The sequence below is a fragment of the Zingiber officinale genome, chromosome 1A (assembly GCF_018446385.1).
Source record: "Zingiber officinale cultivar Zhangliang chromosome 1A, Zo_v1.1, whole genome shotgun sequence".
Lineage (NCBI taxonomy): Eukaryota > Viridiplantae > Streptophyta > Magnoliopsida > Zingiberales > Zingiberaceae > Zingiber > Zingiber officinale.
The window spans coordinates 169,290,912-169,307,209 of record NC_055987.1 but is presented as its reverse complement, the minus strand read 5'-3'; the positions used below and the strand labels follow the sequence as shown (position 1 = coordinate 169,307,209).

Sequence of the window (16,298 nt, the reverse complement as noted above, 5' to 3'; positions counted from 1 at the left end):
AGAGGTGTTCGGCTTAACCCCACAAAAATTCTCCACCGGCCACCAGGATAAATTGAAAAGTGCTTATGGAGGCTCATCTATATGGTCAACATTCTTAAGTCCACTTGAGGGAAAAATCCCTTCAAGAAATTACCTATTTTAAAAAAAAAAAATTAATCTAGGTATCCAACTCTTCAAACCGACTAATTCTGAAAGTGATCGGTCTGACCTCATAAAAGTGTTTCATTGGTTACGTGAATAAAACGAGAAACACTTATATAAAGGTTCATCCATATGGCCAGTATTCTTAAGCCCGATAATATATATGCTGCAATTGATATTCAAACCTTATATCTCTTAATTATCCATTAAACGTCAATCATTACTCGGGACATAATTAACTGTTTTTGTCTCAACATCCAGTTGCTTCATCATGTAATTCGAACATCATTTTAGTATAACAATATTGTTGTAAGAGATTTATCTTTTTTTAATTACTCTGAGCTCGAGTAACAAATATTCTCACATTATTATGATATGAAAACACCACGGGATGATGAACAAAATGAATTTATTGAATGATCAAGTTTAGGGTTTATGAAAAGTTACTTGTGTAAAAATACAAAAGTTGGTTGGTATAAATGAACTAGACCCACAGATCCATAGAGATCTTATTTAAAAATAAGGATTTCAATATATATAGCAGTACGGTTACAAGAATCTAACCTTACTTTAATATTTTTATTTTACAAATCATGTGTCTTTACTTTAATCATGTGTCTTCGCTTAATTATTCAATTAGGTCAGTTTATAATTTTATAGGTGTCTTTTATTTATTTATTTATTATTTTATAATATTCATAAGAGCTTTTATTTAGTTCTAATGCGGAGAATATTAGAAGCTTCCACGTGTCCAAGAAAACCCAGAGCCCAAGATAAAATGGAGGTCAAAGTCAATATTATCAATGAGAACCGCCGAGCGGATTTCCCCACTCAGTTAGATCATAACCATTGATCTGATCGCCCCACTCATTAGCTCCACTGAATGGTGATCCTCTTGGCTCCACTGACTGATGATTGTCTCGACTCCACTGACTAGCAATCCTCTAGGTTTCACCAACTGGATCCTCCCGTCGATACAATGCCCCTCTTGACCCAACCAATCCAATGCTCCTTTTCTTAACGGCTCATGTCCTTTGGCCCATTTATCTCAATATGGACTAGCTTGACACATGGGCTAGCACAGCGTCTGGGACAACACGTGTACTAGCGTATACACGTGGGATAGCACATGAGTTGTTAGAGTATATAGAGTAGTATGGTTGATATACCATGACCCCATATAATATTCTACAGATACAAGATATGAGCGACATAACTGTATGATACAGCGGTAATACGGGGACATGATATTTTTCTTACTAGATGTGACATCTCATTAATTAATACCGGGGGAGATACAGGGTCTCTTTTTCACGTCCTGGATATAAAAAAAGTCTGCTTTCACGGGCAACAATACACTTTTAGGCATACACACATACTATAATTAATCATCTTATTTTTCCTCATCTACTATTCTTCTTTTTCCATTTTCCTCATCAGAGACTGACTGAGCATCGAAGTGGATGAGCCTGAGCACCCCCGACCTCCATTCTAATCCTCTTTTTTTCTCTGTCTCTGTTTCTCACTTTGTGAGCTTTCTAGACGATTAACCCTCGCTTGGCGTTCAACCACTTAGTCAACACCACATACAGCTTACCAGTAACTCATCTGACAACCTCAAGTAGGAACAAATTCAATTAGTGTTTTTTCCGTCAAAACTAGTTTATAATTAATTTTACATAATACAATTAAAGTATTTTAATTACAATATATATAATGCAATTTAGATGGATTTATAACAAATGTCATACCAAATGGAAGATGAAAGAAAATTTCGCCGCAATTATATTCCTTCATTAAGTGATAGTTGCACCAAGTTTTCTATTAAATGACTAAGCGTAAGAAAATATAATTTTTCAATCACTAAAAACATTTTTTTTTTTAATTGGCACCGTGTATAAAAAAAACAACAAACAAACAAACATTTTGGTGTAAGTTGGAGAGAAGAAAACAAACCACATATTAATTCTATAATTCTCAGATATCAAATGGGGTAAAAAATGACTAATTAGTGTTCCATATCTCACATCACACATGAAATAAAATTCACCCCTTTTTTCTCATGCACGTACCAAAATAAATATAATTACAATATTAAATAATACCCGACTGAAGCAGAAACTACATAAACAGATGATATATAATTAAGAAGCATGAACTAATATATTGCATCATGAAACTGTGAACATATTTGCTACAAATATAATTTAATTAATCCCAATACAAGAACGTAACTTAATTAATTCGTCTTAAGTAACTAAGTTTGATTAATCAGTTACAAATCAAACCTAGCTAGCTAATTAATCAACATTGCATGCATAGTCTTCATTCTCATTCTCTCTCTCTCTCACGCAGACAGTTACAGTTGCACAGTTGATTATTGAATTACTTACTGAATTCTTCCAGCACCAAATGATCGAGCCTTCATCTCCGAGTCCATGGAGTTGATGTTCTCAACGCCGAGGTGAACTCCTCCGGCCGTCGTCATGCTCCTCACCATGCCGCCGACTCCCAGAAAGTCTCTCGTTATGCCTCCTCGTCCTCCTGCAGTTAGGTTGTGGTGCAGCTTGCTCTCTTGATCCAAACCTGCAGGGTTGAATCCTCCAAACGCAGCCATTTGCTCGTTACCGAACACTAGAGTACCGCTGCCGTTGCCATTAGTAATCGAGTTGATGAGGTCCTGGAAATGGTTCTCCTGCTCCAGTTGGCTTCTTGAACTGCCGCTCTCTCTACCACCCATGTAGAAGCTCGGGCGGAAGTTGCTCGTCGGCGCCGCTAATTCCATTTGGGCGGCTTTGTGGAGCAGCGCGGTGGCCGGCATCTGCTGCTGCTGCTGCTCGTGCTCACCTTGCAGGGAAGGGTTATAGAAAGGAGAAGGCATGTTGGTGTCAATGTGGTTGTTCATCATGTGGTTAACGTTGTCGATGTTACCCGCGCTGCCCGAGAAGAATCCGAGGTCGAACAGGTTGGCGGCGGAGGAAGAAGTGGCGGCATTGTTTGCACTTACTGTTTGGAGATCTTGGAGTTGCATCATGCCGTGGAAGGGCTTGCTTTGGAGCAACTCTTCGGTGTTGAAGCCCTGCTGGCTATAGGAGCTTCCTCCGAGGAAGAATGCCGAATTAGGATGGGTCTGCTGCTGCTGCTGCTGCGGCGGCGGCGGCTGCCGGAAGGAGGAGGAGGAAGAGGCCGTGGCCATGTTGACGTGATCAAACTGTGAAGCTCCAGCGGCACCGGTGCCAGTGGTCCTGAGTAAGGAGGAGAGCTGCGTAGGGTTGAGTTGAGGAAGCCCCAAGTTTAAGGTTCTATTTGCATATAGCTGGCCGCCAAAGCTGGTGTTCAAGCCATGAGCCGGAAGCCTCGCGTTCTCCTGTGCCAATGCATCGCAGAAAGCTCTGTGGGTGATGAAACTGTCTCGCCTGCATCATTAATTTTATCCACAAATGAATTAAACTGATCATTACTGAAAAAAGAACGAATGATGCATTCGGTACTGATAGCATGCATAGAGAAGTCACATGACAGTCGAGCTGTCGAAGTTTTACCAGATAATTAGGACTGAGCCATCAATGAATGCAACCAAGGAATTTAGCATCTCTTACGAAACCAACGATTCCATCAATAAATACCCTCTTTAATGCGCAAAATGAAGGGGAAGGGAGCTGCTTCCAATTAACCCCTCCCTCTGCCAGAATTATTCCCCGAAGCATGCACGCTTCCAATCATGCAATAACGGAGGATGTACCAACGCAGGTGGAACACTTCGCATTGAATGCGGATGCCTCATTTGATGCGAGAATAATGTACCACAACTCGCATTGATGATATGTGATCTTGTGAGTTTGTGGACCTGGTCGGGTGGCCAAGGCCATGGCCAGCTGCCCGCAAATCTCCAAATCGCAAGGCAACAAAGCCATCCTGCTAGACTTTTGCCTCCAGGCCACACGTGAACACTGTGGCGGAGTTAGAGAGGAGAGAGAGGGACAGAGAGTAAAACGTTTGTTCTAATGGAGAAGGGGAGGGGATTGCGCCTTTTGAGACCTCAACCATCTTGCTGTTTGGTCATTTTCCATGGCCATCCTAGCTAATTCACGTGTGACCAGTGTCCTCTCTTCATCGCTGCATGATAGATCCAAGGCACCCCAAAATCTATCTAACAACATTATTCCTAACCCAACCCTAACCCTAATTCTAATCCTAACTCTAGCTAGCCCTGACCATTTTCTCCCAAACCAATTTGGAACTCGGTGCGAGAGCATGCATGGTAGTGAGTGCAGGAATCCTGTGTGAGCTTTTCAAATTAAGACTCAAGAGGATGATAATTAATTATGATGTAGTCAACGAATGCATACCTGGAGAAGAGAGTACCGCAGTCGCAGCGGTACTCGCGAGTGCCGCAGATCTTGGAATGGGCCTTCCAGTCGGAGTGCACGGCGTAGCGCTTGGAGCACTTGTCGCACTTCCACTTCTTCTCGCCGTGCTTGCGGCAGTAGTGCTTCTTGATGCCGGTGAGGTCGCCGAGGGCGCGCGAGGGGTCGTGGTGGACGCAGGTGGGCTCCGGGCAGAGGTACACCCGCCGCCGCACCTCGTTCGGGTTCTTCTGCTTCAGCTTCCACGGCAGGTTGTGGCCGCGCCGGTGGAGCTGCAGGTTCTGCTCCCGTTGGAACCCCTTGTTGCACACTTCGCACACGAAGCGATTCGTCGCCAGCAGCGATTTCGGCGACAAGGCGATCACCTCCGCGTCCGGATCTGTCAATATACATACGATCGTAACAGATAAAACTTGAAAATTGACATCAAATCGAGAAGAAAAATTAAATACACCAATTAATTAATTAATTGACATCAAATCGAGATAACTAGCGAGAATACACTTGCTTGGTTTTCCAGGGAGGTTTCTCTTCTTCTTCTGAGGAGCTACGGTCGCCGACGAGCTAGCTGGCGCAGCCGATGACGGTTGCTGCAGCACCGAAGGGTGCTGGCCGTATTCATCTTCCTCCCCTACTCTGAAGAAAGGAGCGGATGAAGATGTCATCATCTTCTTCGAATTGATCCTCGCTCGCTAGCTCTAAATTATTGCCGATCTCCTCTTCTGCTCCTTGTTTTGGTTCCTGGCCATGATCGATCGGCAAACTAGTTAGCTATCCGACACACTTGTTGGAGCCATACGTGAGCTCCGAGAGCCTTGTTGTGTCTATCAGACTATCACCGTGTATCTATGCGTCCCAAATTTTCTCCAAATTATAATCTAAAGACAAGAAAACAGACAAAGAAAATAGGAGAGATGCATGAGAAACACCCAAAATATATTTGTCATGAGGACTAGCTCTAATGGATCTGAAGAAATATATATACCACACACACACACAAGCTCTCAAAACAAAAAACAAAAAAAAAAAACCTCCAAATAACTCTTTATAATCTCTCGATCGATCGAACTCTTCCTCCCAACCCTGAAAAAGACCAAAGCTAGCGCAGAGGCCAAGCATAAACGACCAGTCGTGTCGTCAGAAAGAAGCACAAAAAGAGACAGAGCGAGGAAGGAAGGAAGAAGGAGCGGAAGAAAACAAACCGAGAACTAGTCGTCGTCTTTCACCCCCTCTCCTTGTTCAGAGTGTAGTAGCAGTGAAGGAAAGCAGTGCGAAAAAGGCCAGCTGCTTTCTCTTTGTAAACTAGCGATGGGATTAGTTCAATTCGGTGAAGGGACAGAGGTGAAAGAGCTAGGTCGTCGTCCTCATCACTTTTGTGGTATATCTGATCCGTCCGAGTTGCTTGTCCATCATACTTTTCCAGAGCAACCTCTTCTCTCGACCTTCCCTCTTCGTTTAGCTGGGGATGATTTTTTTTTTTCTTTTCTTTTTTCTCACTTGTCTCTCGGCCAGCTGCTGCTTCTCTCGCTCATATTGGTCTTAATCTTCCGAGGAACTGAAGAGAAATTGACGTATTAATAGAAGGGAAGAAGGATCGAGCTTAGTGGGTGGTGATGGCTTCTCCCACAGCCATCTCTGTCGGTTTGTGCCGATGGTTGGGGCCGCCGGGTCACTGTCTCTGTGTAGGATGGGCGCTTCGATTCACAAGAAAGCTACCCATCGATGAGAAAATAAAATAAAATAAAAGGAATTATATATTATGAGCCAATTATTCTTCAATATATACAGTATTGTTGGATTTATATTTAATGGATTTTAACATTATTTTTAATGATCGAAGGAGATAAGTTCAGCTAGTGTAACTTGCGTTTGTAAATGTTCTTCCTACACATTTTCTGGTAGGAATAACAGTTGACGAGCTAGTTGTGGTAGTGGTCTATTGTAGAGGCTAGAGCTATAAGGAGTAGGTCAAGCACACGGATTTTTTTTTTTTAAATTTTATTTGCAAGAAAACACTTAATTATATATAAAGGAATCTACTTTTAAGAAAATGAGGGGAAATTTTTTATTTTAATCGATGGATATTAAGAAATTTATCTTTAAGCAGTACTTCTAATTATTGATATTTAAAATATTTTAAAATATTATCCAGGAGCTCGCTTGGATTGGATTATCTGTTATCGTATTGATTTAGGGAGGAGCTAATTAAGACTTGAATCAAAGAAAGCATTTTGATATATAGAATTTTCAATCTTTTCTAAGTAATATTTGAAAGTTCACTAGGTGCCTACACTACAACAAAATATATATTTTTTTTAAAACAAATTTAGATTAATTACATATTTACTAACATTTATGAATATTTAAAAGATAATTTGAGAGCACAAAGTGTGTACTACTCAAATGCAATTGTGAAGATTGTAATATTTGTTTTCTTGGAGCTAGGTTCGATCGGATTATCGTACCAATTTAAACAGGTTGATCGAATCAAAGCTAAGCCTAAGCCTTGAATCAAAATATTATTCATCTGATCTGAAATCAAGGATGAGTCAATTTCCGTTGGATCGTCCTCTATTGACTTTTGCTGAGTCAGTTGCTACTAAATCTATCTCTTCAATTGGATCAGCTTTCTACTTGATCGGATTGTGTTTGGCAAGTCGGCATAGACGACCTGACTTCTTTTTGCCTTGTTGAAAGAGATTAACAAAAGACCAGAAGTGGGCCAAGGCACATTGACGTGATCCTTTTTGGATCTTAAGACATCAGAGTTGAAGAAAAGGCGTAATAGAACAGAAAATAGCAAGAGAATTATACTATCAAATATATTGTGCATGCCATATACTTGCTGAAATGTCTATCTTATATATAGAGAAGAAAGAAGAAAAACGTTTTGCTTCTATAGTGACTGTGTCCCTTCGTTATTCAGCGTCTTTACTCTATAGGTAGACCTGGCCCTGTGCCTTGTTAGCATATGATAAATTAATTATTATATAAGGATACATTAGTTTTTATTATTATTTTTATTATCTATTTATATTTCTTTTTCTCTGTAAACCTAAGTTTTTATAATACAATTTGTTAACCTTCTTTTACGGCTATCTCTCTCTCTCCTTTACTTTTTACATTCTATTGGCATCCTTTGTTTTATTTTCATGGTATCAAAGCCAATCCATCTCCTCATTTCCTCTCTTAGTGAATCGTGGAATAGTTTTACTTTCAGAATTCTTTGAGGTGACTATAGAAGAATTATATTTTCTGGAGTTTCAACTGTTGGATCACCTTGAAACTTTGAGAGAATGTTCCTCACATCCAGGGCTACATTTTTAACGGTGGAGATCAGATTTTGAGTTCTTTAAGTCCACCTAACGACAAAAAAAATGTGACTATGGAGTTTTGGTTGCGCGGAGCTATCGACCTCTATGAATCCTCGACGCAAGGATGACTTTTGCAAATAGAAGTGGTAATCTCTTGAAGAAATACGTAACTTCAAATCCATTATTTCAAGCAATAAGATGGATGACATCCTCAAAATTTTTGTTAAGAGGATTTTCATATGACACAAATGATTAAAGTTTGAGAGAAGTATTTACTAGTTTTGTTGAAGTGGTTGAAGCTCGAGTTATCATGGACAGGGAAACTGGATGATCCAGGGGATTTGGATTTGTGATATTTACTTATAGCGAAGAAGCCTTTGCTGCCATTAGTGGCATCGATGATAAGAATGTTCATGACCGGATGATTAGAGTTAATTATGCTACTGATCAAATGGGTGGATTTCATGGTGGTGGTGGTGGTTATGGTGGTGGGGGTGGTGCTTTCTGGAGGTGGCTATGGTGGTTATGGTGGTGCTGCTCTTATCGAACAGTTTCAGAAGTTCCTTGCATCTCAGCCACATGTCATGTATGTCTCTTCTCACATAAGTTTGTCCTCTAATGGTATACCTCAGGTATACATTCCCATATCTGGATCCTTGATTCTGGAGTTTCACATTATATGTCGTTTAATGTCAATTCTTTTATATCTATAAATTCATTACCTTCTGTGTCGGTCATGACCGTTGATGGTTCTCCCATGTCATTAGCTGGTTTTGACTCTATTTGTATCTATAATTTATCTTTGTCTAATGTATATCATATTCCTAATCTTACTTTGAATCTTATCCCGGTCGGTTATGTGACTTTGGCTTCTCAGTTTCTTTTACTTCATCTTCTTGTTATGTGCAAGATTCGCAATCCCAGAAGCTAATTGGGATAGGTCATAGGCAAGTGGAACTATATGTATTAGAAGAGCTGAAAGTTCCAGATGTTGCAACTTCTAGTGTTGATTTGTCATCCTTTCGGTTAAGCTCTACTTCTTCTGATTTTTATTTGTGGCATTTTCCTCTTAGATATGTTTCTTTTTCTCGTTTAAAATACTTAGCTTCTAAAGGAAATTTAGGAAAATTATAAACTTATGATATTTCAGATTGTTGTGACTGCAAATTGACAAAATTCTCTGCTTTATCTTTTTATAGAAGTATCTCTATTTCTCTACATCATTTGAGTTAGTTCATTCTGATGTGTGGGGTTCATCTCCTGTTTATATACCTGGTGGATCCTAATACTATGTGTCACGTCCCAGAGGAGTCATTGTCAGACGAAAATCCAACAACATCTCCCTTGTATTAGTGACAATCTGAAGCAATAAATACACATAATACATCCATATAACCAGATTTGCATACAACCATGCAGTTAATATATATATTAAACAACCCACTCGGCTATACTAAAAACCAATACAGCGGAAAAACGATAAAGGGAGTCCATACAAACCAAAACAACATACTGCTAGCGAACTAGATTTTATACCACAACCACAACAACACAAATACAAACTCCACATAATAACCTCCAAGGGAAAATCGAATGTAAGACCAACAAAGTCATTAACTAAAATACATGCAACCACCACACTAGACTCCAAAATCCACATCGACTTATTGGAAAGCAAAATGTGCAAAATCAATATATCACCGAATAGAAACAAGACTGAAAAGAAATCCGTCCTCGAGAGTGTAGTGGGACTGGCAGCTAGGACTCTCCAAGCATCCTTGATTCATCTACCTGCTACCTGGCGAAAGAAAAACCAATTTGTGGGGGTGGTGAGTATTGAAACTCAGCAGGTAAAAGAAAGATAGTGCATGAACATAATATACAAATACAGAATGAGCCAACAGTATACAGTCTCACAAGGGAAATAGCAGATACTAACATACAACCGTAATAAATGCTCATACCTGAAACCATGTCCTAGACTAGGTAATAGAAGATCAGGAGTAATACTGATCAACTACTGAATTGTTCATCACTACAAAGGTATCATGTGAGGTAAGAACATATTAACAATAAGTAAGTCAGGGTTTAAACACATATTACAGGTTTAAAGCTCAACCTATAAACATATCAACATAAGTAAGCAACAGTAGCATAAACTAGCAATAGTATCATAATTAAGCAACAGTATCATAAACTAGCAACAACAACATAAATAAGCAACAATATCAGTAGATATAATAATAACATCGTATGCACTGATGGTCACCCCGCCCACCTCTCTGCACCACGACCCCTGTATGGTTGAGAGACCGGATCGATGACAACTGTATCACTCAAACGCCACCACTACTCTCGAGTGACCGAGTGGACAGGTGCTGAGTAGCTAACTAGCTACAAAGTGAAGGGGGTCCCTGCTGCTCGCAACTCCAGCTACCACTACCCATGAGTGCCCGAGTGCGGCACGACAGGACAAGCGGCATATGCTCCAGCTACTGTTGGATCGAGACACGCTAGAGGGGGGGTGAATAGCGCTCATGGCTATTTCGTTCGATTCGTAAAGACGTTCGTAAATCGTTCGAGTAATAAAGCAGCGAAAAAGAACAACACACAAAAACTTAAGTATTTTTACTTGGTTCGGAGCCTTGGGTGACTCCTACTCCAAGGCCCTCGCTCGTTGAGTGATTACTGTGAGCAATTCACTATTTCGCGCAAATAGATTACAAATATGGATTACAAAATGAAATATTAAAGTTATCACAACAGAATTGGAGAAAGTAAAGTTTCGGGTTGTCAATGTAAGTCGTAGCTTTGTTGGAACTTTGCGTTAGCGGCTCGTATGAAGGTACGCTTGAAAGATGATTATTCGATATTTGCTCGAGACATACTTTTATAGCATGCTGGAGACGCCTCCAGTGCCATCCAAGGCACCTCCAAAGAGCCTATTCAGCCGCGTAGATTAGCGCAGACTTCTTCTGCACTTATCTTGCTCAAGGCGCCTTCATGACAGTCCAAGGCGCCTTCAATCCCAGCTCTAAGGCGCCTCCAGATCCCACCAAGGCGCCTTCAGCTTCTCTTCGCGGACTCCATCTGGCTTGCACCCGAGGCGCCTCCAAGCTTCATGGAGGCGCCTCGAACACTGTTCATCTGAGGCTAAGTGTGCTTCTTTGTTCCTGCAAAATGTGTTAGTCCCAAACACAAACCCTGCAAAACAAATTTAGCACAGAAACAATATGATAGATATAATTGACAGTCATCGGACTGTCCGGGTCTAATTTCGGATTTCCAACTGGAAATCTTAGGTCAACCCGACGCCTACTGTTCTCTCTACGGGGAGCGCGTCCTTACCTACTCCACTCAGGAGATTTACTATTGTCAGTGGATCCTCTAGATCGACTGGACTTTTGTTCAGCGTTCGAAGCTTCTGGACTTTCTGCTGGACTTCCGCTTCCCGGCTAGTCCAGTTCCACCTATGGTTACCCCCCTCCCCCCTAGGACTTTTGCCTGAAGCTCTCGACCCGCCAAGACTTTCCGCATAGGGTCGTCACCCCCTATGACCTAGGGTTACCACCCCCTAGGGTTTTCCACTTACCTAACCGCAGCTAGGACTTTTACCTAAGTACACTTAGGGCTTTTCTTACAAGCTCATTCAACATGTTAGAAAACAAAACACCTTAACTTTGAACCCTTTGACATAATCAAAATATAGGTTCGATCGTCGGATGCTTCCCGCACCAACAGCTACCACTCTCTCGAGTGGCCGAGCGTGTGGCCCTGGTTAAGGGTGTCAATTCGGGTGGGTTGGGTCGGGTTGAGTTTTTTTTTTTAACCCAACCCGAACCCGACCCGAACTCGAGTTCAACCCAAAACACCTAAACCCGAACCCGACCCATATAACCCGAAAATCTGATTCAAAACGATTTTTTTGGGTTATTTTCCCTATAATTCTTCACTTTTATCTCAATACTCTATCATTATCATACAAATATACATAAAAACATCTAAATTTTTAAAATAAAATTTGATTTAACAAAAAAAACTCACAAAACCCTATATTTAAGTCAACCCGGGTCAATCTGAGTCAACCCAAACCCGACCCGACCCAACCCGAAAATTTTTTACTCTCCAACTCCCTAACCCGAACCCGACCCGAACCCGGAAATGCCCAACCCGAACTTGATTTTTTTCAGGTCGACTCGGGTTGGGTCGTCGGGTCGGTTTCATTTTTGACACCCCTAGCCTTGGTTAACGACTCTCTCGACCGCAAGAGAGAATTTGTCGTTAACATGTATGCAATGATATGATGCGCAAAATACAACAGTCATCATATACATGTAAATAGGAATCAGATATGCTACATGAAGCCAGCATGCTCAATACGGTACATAAATAAACAATAATCAAAGTATACAAGGTTGGTATCTAATATCTGCTAAATATCATAGATGACAACAAAAGACTGTATGGATATAGAAACAAATAATTCAAAGGTTTGAGTGGAAGTATCAAGCACAAGAAAAATACGAGTGGAGTCAAAGTAAAACAGTCATTATCCAAAGATAATAGCTCATGCACCAAGTTCCAAAGAACTAAAGAGAGTCAAAGTAAGAAGTACCCGCCTTTAATAAAAGATCGAATAAAAAATCCTACGTCGAGACGCTCGTCTCAAATCAGAGTCCTCAAACTCATAGCCACTGCATAGCTAGGGTGTTGCTGCCGGAAAGGAGTAGCTGCTAGAACTAGATGAAACCACTTCAATCAATCCTTGTATCGCAAGAAATTAATGAAAGAGCAATGATTCTAACTAACCATCTTCATACAGAGCTACGTAGAACTGCCCTATGTGAAGATTCTAATCGGATAGAATTCAATACACAAAGGAGCGATGCAACCACAAAAGAAAAACAATCACAAAACCCCAAAAATTACTGCAGAACACAACTCGAGGCCTTCAAGAGGAAGCAAGTCAACATCAAAATGCATTACAATCCCCCACATCTAATGCGATAAATTGAACCCAGTAAGAAGAAGAATCGTATCATTAAAACACATCAATCTATCCAAATCACTCCATCTAAAATTGTTGACATTAGGAAAAGCGAAAATCCTCTGGAAGGCAAACGCAAATAAGTAAAATCAACAAACCAACTCCCTCACCCTTTCCCATGGATTCTACCCCTAAGAGATGCAAAGCGATCACTAAAAGAAAACCAAAACCATCTCTCGAGTCCAATGTAGAAACTGAACCAGATCCCTTACACAGAAATAGGATAGAAATCAAAGTTCTCTGCTTGCAACCCCCATCCATACCCCCAAAGGAAAACTACTTGCCTTTCTCCTTTTAGTGTCACCGATAAGAGCTTTAGCCCATGACGGTGGCGATATTCACTGAGGAAATCTCTGGCGTGGCAACGCTGGCCGACCGAGCTTAGGGTACAATGATGGGTTTGGTTGAGGCGGCGAGGAAGAGAGGAGAAAAGGAATCATCGATAGAGCAGGAGAGAAGAGGTTCGACGAAGGAGGGGAGGCGACGTCGTGAGGTGAGGCGGGGACGAAAGGGGTCTACAGTTTTTGGTGAGGAGCACCGCGAGAAGGAGGGTCGCGTGAGAGCTCAGGGAAGAGGAAATTCGATGGGGGCAATTGGAAGGTAGGACACGAGCAATATTATTCATAACTTAAGGATTTTCAATTAAACCCTAGGTTAACTTCTTCAATTAACTTCTATCTTTGGGTATTTTCAAACATTCTTTTCTCAAGCTCATATATGCATCCCCTCCAAATACGTTATATGAGCTCCAATTAAATCCCAGAAATTTTTTAAAAATTCCCAAAAAATCCAATAAGATTATTACTCAAATAACCTTATTATTTAATTAATATTTGGGTGCTTTATTTTACATTATATTTCCTGTATTGATGATTGTACTCGTTACACTTGAGTTTATCTTATGAAACATCGTTCTGATTTCCTTGGTATCTATCAAATATTTTCTGCCATGGTAAACACTCAACATAATGCTATTATTAAATGCTTTTGATATGATTTGGATAGTGAATATACATCCAATCTTTTTTCTGAACTACTTGCCTGAGATGGTACACTTCGTCAAAGTTCTCATACTAACACTCCTAAACAAAACAGTGTTACTGAAAGACAACATAGACATATTATTGAAACTGCATGTTCTCTCCTATTATCTGCATATGTTCCTAGTGAGTTCTTGGGCGAAGCTATTCTTACTGCAGTCCATTATATCAATAGAATTCCATCTTCTATTATATTCGGTTTATCTCCTTTTGAAAAATTATATGGTTATGTTCCTAATTATACTGTTTTAAGAGTTTTTGGATCCACATGTTTTGTCCTTCGTTCTCATGTTAAACGTAGTAAGCTTAGTTTTGATCCAATTAGTCAAAAACATTATGTCTCACGTCATGTTATTTTTCTTGAACACATCCCATTCTATTCCATTCCCTCTAAGACTCCTAATCTTTGAAAATTTGATCTCGCTCATAATGATATTTTTTGCACTGACTCTGATGATAGGTCATCTCATGTTTCTCCACAATTAGACCACCCTAGCACCTCTTCTTCTAATGATGCTATTTGGAGGTTGGCCTTCATCATATTCTTGTCTTGAACTCCCCGATGATCTCTCTGCTCCTACTGCTTCCCATGATGCTCTTGTGATAGTTGATCCTCCTTCTCATTACCCTCAACGATCTCATAAGTCTACTCAACTATCTAATTTTGTGTATTTTACTTATTCTAGATCTTTTTCTTCTATTTTGGCTTCTATTCACCAATTATCAGAGCCCTTCTTATAGAGAGGTTGTTCTTAATCCTCTTTGGCAGCAGGCTATGGCGGAAGAACTTTCTGCTTTGTATCAAACATGTACTTAGGATCTTGTTCCTCTTCCTTTGGGGAAGTGTGTGATTGGTTCTCGATGGGTGTATAAGATCAAAACTAAATATGATGGGTCAGTTGAGCGGTATAAAGCTCGTTTGGTTAATAAAGGATTTCCCCAACAGTATGGTATAGATTATGAGGAAACCTTTGCTCCAGTTTTCAAGCTTGTTAATATCCGTATTCTCATTGCAGTTGCATCAATTCGTCATTAGTCTATTTTCCAGATGGATGTTAAAAATACTTTTTTAAATGAAAATCTTCAAGAAAAAGTCTACATGGTGCCTCCATCAGATGTCACTCACAACCCTGGTGAACTTTGCAGACTAAAGAAGGCTTTTTATGGCCTTAAACAAGCTCCTTGAGCTTGGTTTGACAAGTTCTCCATTGTGATTGGATCTCATGGCTTTCTTCCTAGCTAGCATGACTCTGCTCTTTTTGTTTGTTGTACTTCGTCAGGTTGCATATTACTCTCTCTTTATGTTGATGACATGATTATTATTGGAGATGATTTTGGAATAGAAGAGTTGAAATTGCATTTGACCTGTGAGTTTGATATGAAAGATTTGGGTCCTTTGTATTATTTTTTGAGATTTGAAGTAACTTATTCTCCTCGTGGCTATCTTCCTCACAATCCAAATATATTGGTGACATTCTAGAGCAAGCTCATTTATCCGACACTCGCACTGTTGATTCTTCGCTTGAGGTTAATGCTTGGTACTTTTCTATTGATGGTGTTCCCTTACTAGATCCATCTTTATATCACACTCTAGTTGACAGTCTAGTATATCTCATCATTACTAAACTTGACATTACTTATGTTGTACATATTATCAGCCAGTTTGTTGCTTCTCCCACTTTATTACATTGGGGAGCTGTACTTCGTATCCTTGATATCTTTAAGGTATCTAGTTTCATAGTTTTCTTTATCCTTCACTTCTACCTTAGAGTTACGAGCCTATTTAGATGCGGTTGGGGTGGTGATTCTACATATCATAAGTCTACCACATGATATTATGTTTCTTAGGAGATTCTCTTATCTCTTGAAAAAGTAAAAAGTAGATGTTGTCTCTCGGATTTCTTCTGTCGAGGCGAGAATATCATGTTATGACCTCTACTCTTGCTAAAATTGGTTGGTTGCGTTGACTACTTAGCGATATGAGTATTTTCTCTTAAAACCTATCTATGCATTGTAATAACTCGGTGACATTCAAATTACTCGATTCTGTCTTTCATGAGCACACTAAGCATATCGAGATTGATTGTCATTTAACTCGTCGTCACTATCGAGAATGACATCATCACTTTTGCGATTTGTCTCATCTTCCATGCAAATTGCAAACTTACTTACCAAGGCATTGGACATTCATTGCACAATTTCGATTTCTGGTTAACAAACTCTTAATATTTTTTGTTGGTGCATCATGAGTTTGAGAGGATGTTAGTATATGATAAATTATTATTATATAAGGATAGATTAGTATTTTATTATTATTTTTATTATCTATTTATATTTCCTTTTCTTTTATAAACATAAGTTTTTGTAATATAATTTACTAGTCTCCTTT

The 16,298-nt window shown here is 39.9% G+C and overlaps 1 protein-coding gene across 6 annotated transcripts; it reads right to left on the bottom strand.

Moving 5' to 3' along the window:
- Nucleotides 1–2,318: 2,318 nt before the first annotated feature.
- On the bottom strand, nt 2,319–6,080 carry LOC122038378 (protein indeterminate-domain 4, chloroplastic-like). Of its 6 annotated transcripts, XM_042598103.1 has the most exons (6): nt 5,711–6,080; nt 5,540–5,607; nt 5,348–5,386; nt 5,011–5,249; nt 4,491–4,887; nt 2,319–3,557 (listed from the first exon to the last, which is right to left on the bottom strand). In XM_042598103.1, the coding sequence occupies exons 4-6, from the start codon at nt 5,174–5,176 to the stop codon at nt 2,531–2,533; spliced, it is 1,590 nt and encodes a 529-aa protein (XP_042454037.1). In that variant the 5' UTR covers nt 5,177–5,249; nt 5,348–5,386; nt 5,540–5,607; nt 5,711–6,080; the 3' UTR covers nt 2,319–2,530. The 6 variants fall into 6 exon arrangements, with proteins under 6 accessions (XP_042454037.1, XP_042454038.1, XP_042454039.1 ...); XM_042598104.1 differs by lacking the exon at nt 5,348–5,386; XM_042598105.1 differs by lacking the exon at nt 5,540–5,607.
- Between the last annotated feature and the right edge of the window lie 10,218 nt (nt 6,081–16,298).

Excerpts from the sequence above, each read along its gene's own strand:
- LOC122038378 (XM_042598103.1), bottom strand. The coding sequence starts at position 5,176 with ATGATGACATCTTCATCCGCTCCTTTCTTCAGAGTAGGGGAGGAAGAT. Across the intron at positions 4,888-5,010 it reads CCCTGGAAAACCAAGCAAGT|ATCCGGACGCGGAGGTGATC; the intron begins GTATTCTCGCTA and ends GTATATTGACAG. Across the intron at positions 3,558-4,490 it reads TGCGGTACTCTCTTCTCCAG|GCGAGACAGTTTCATCACCC; the intron begins GTATGCATTCGT and ends TTAATGATGCAG.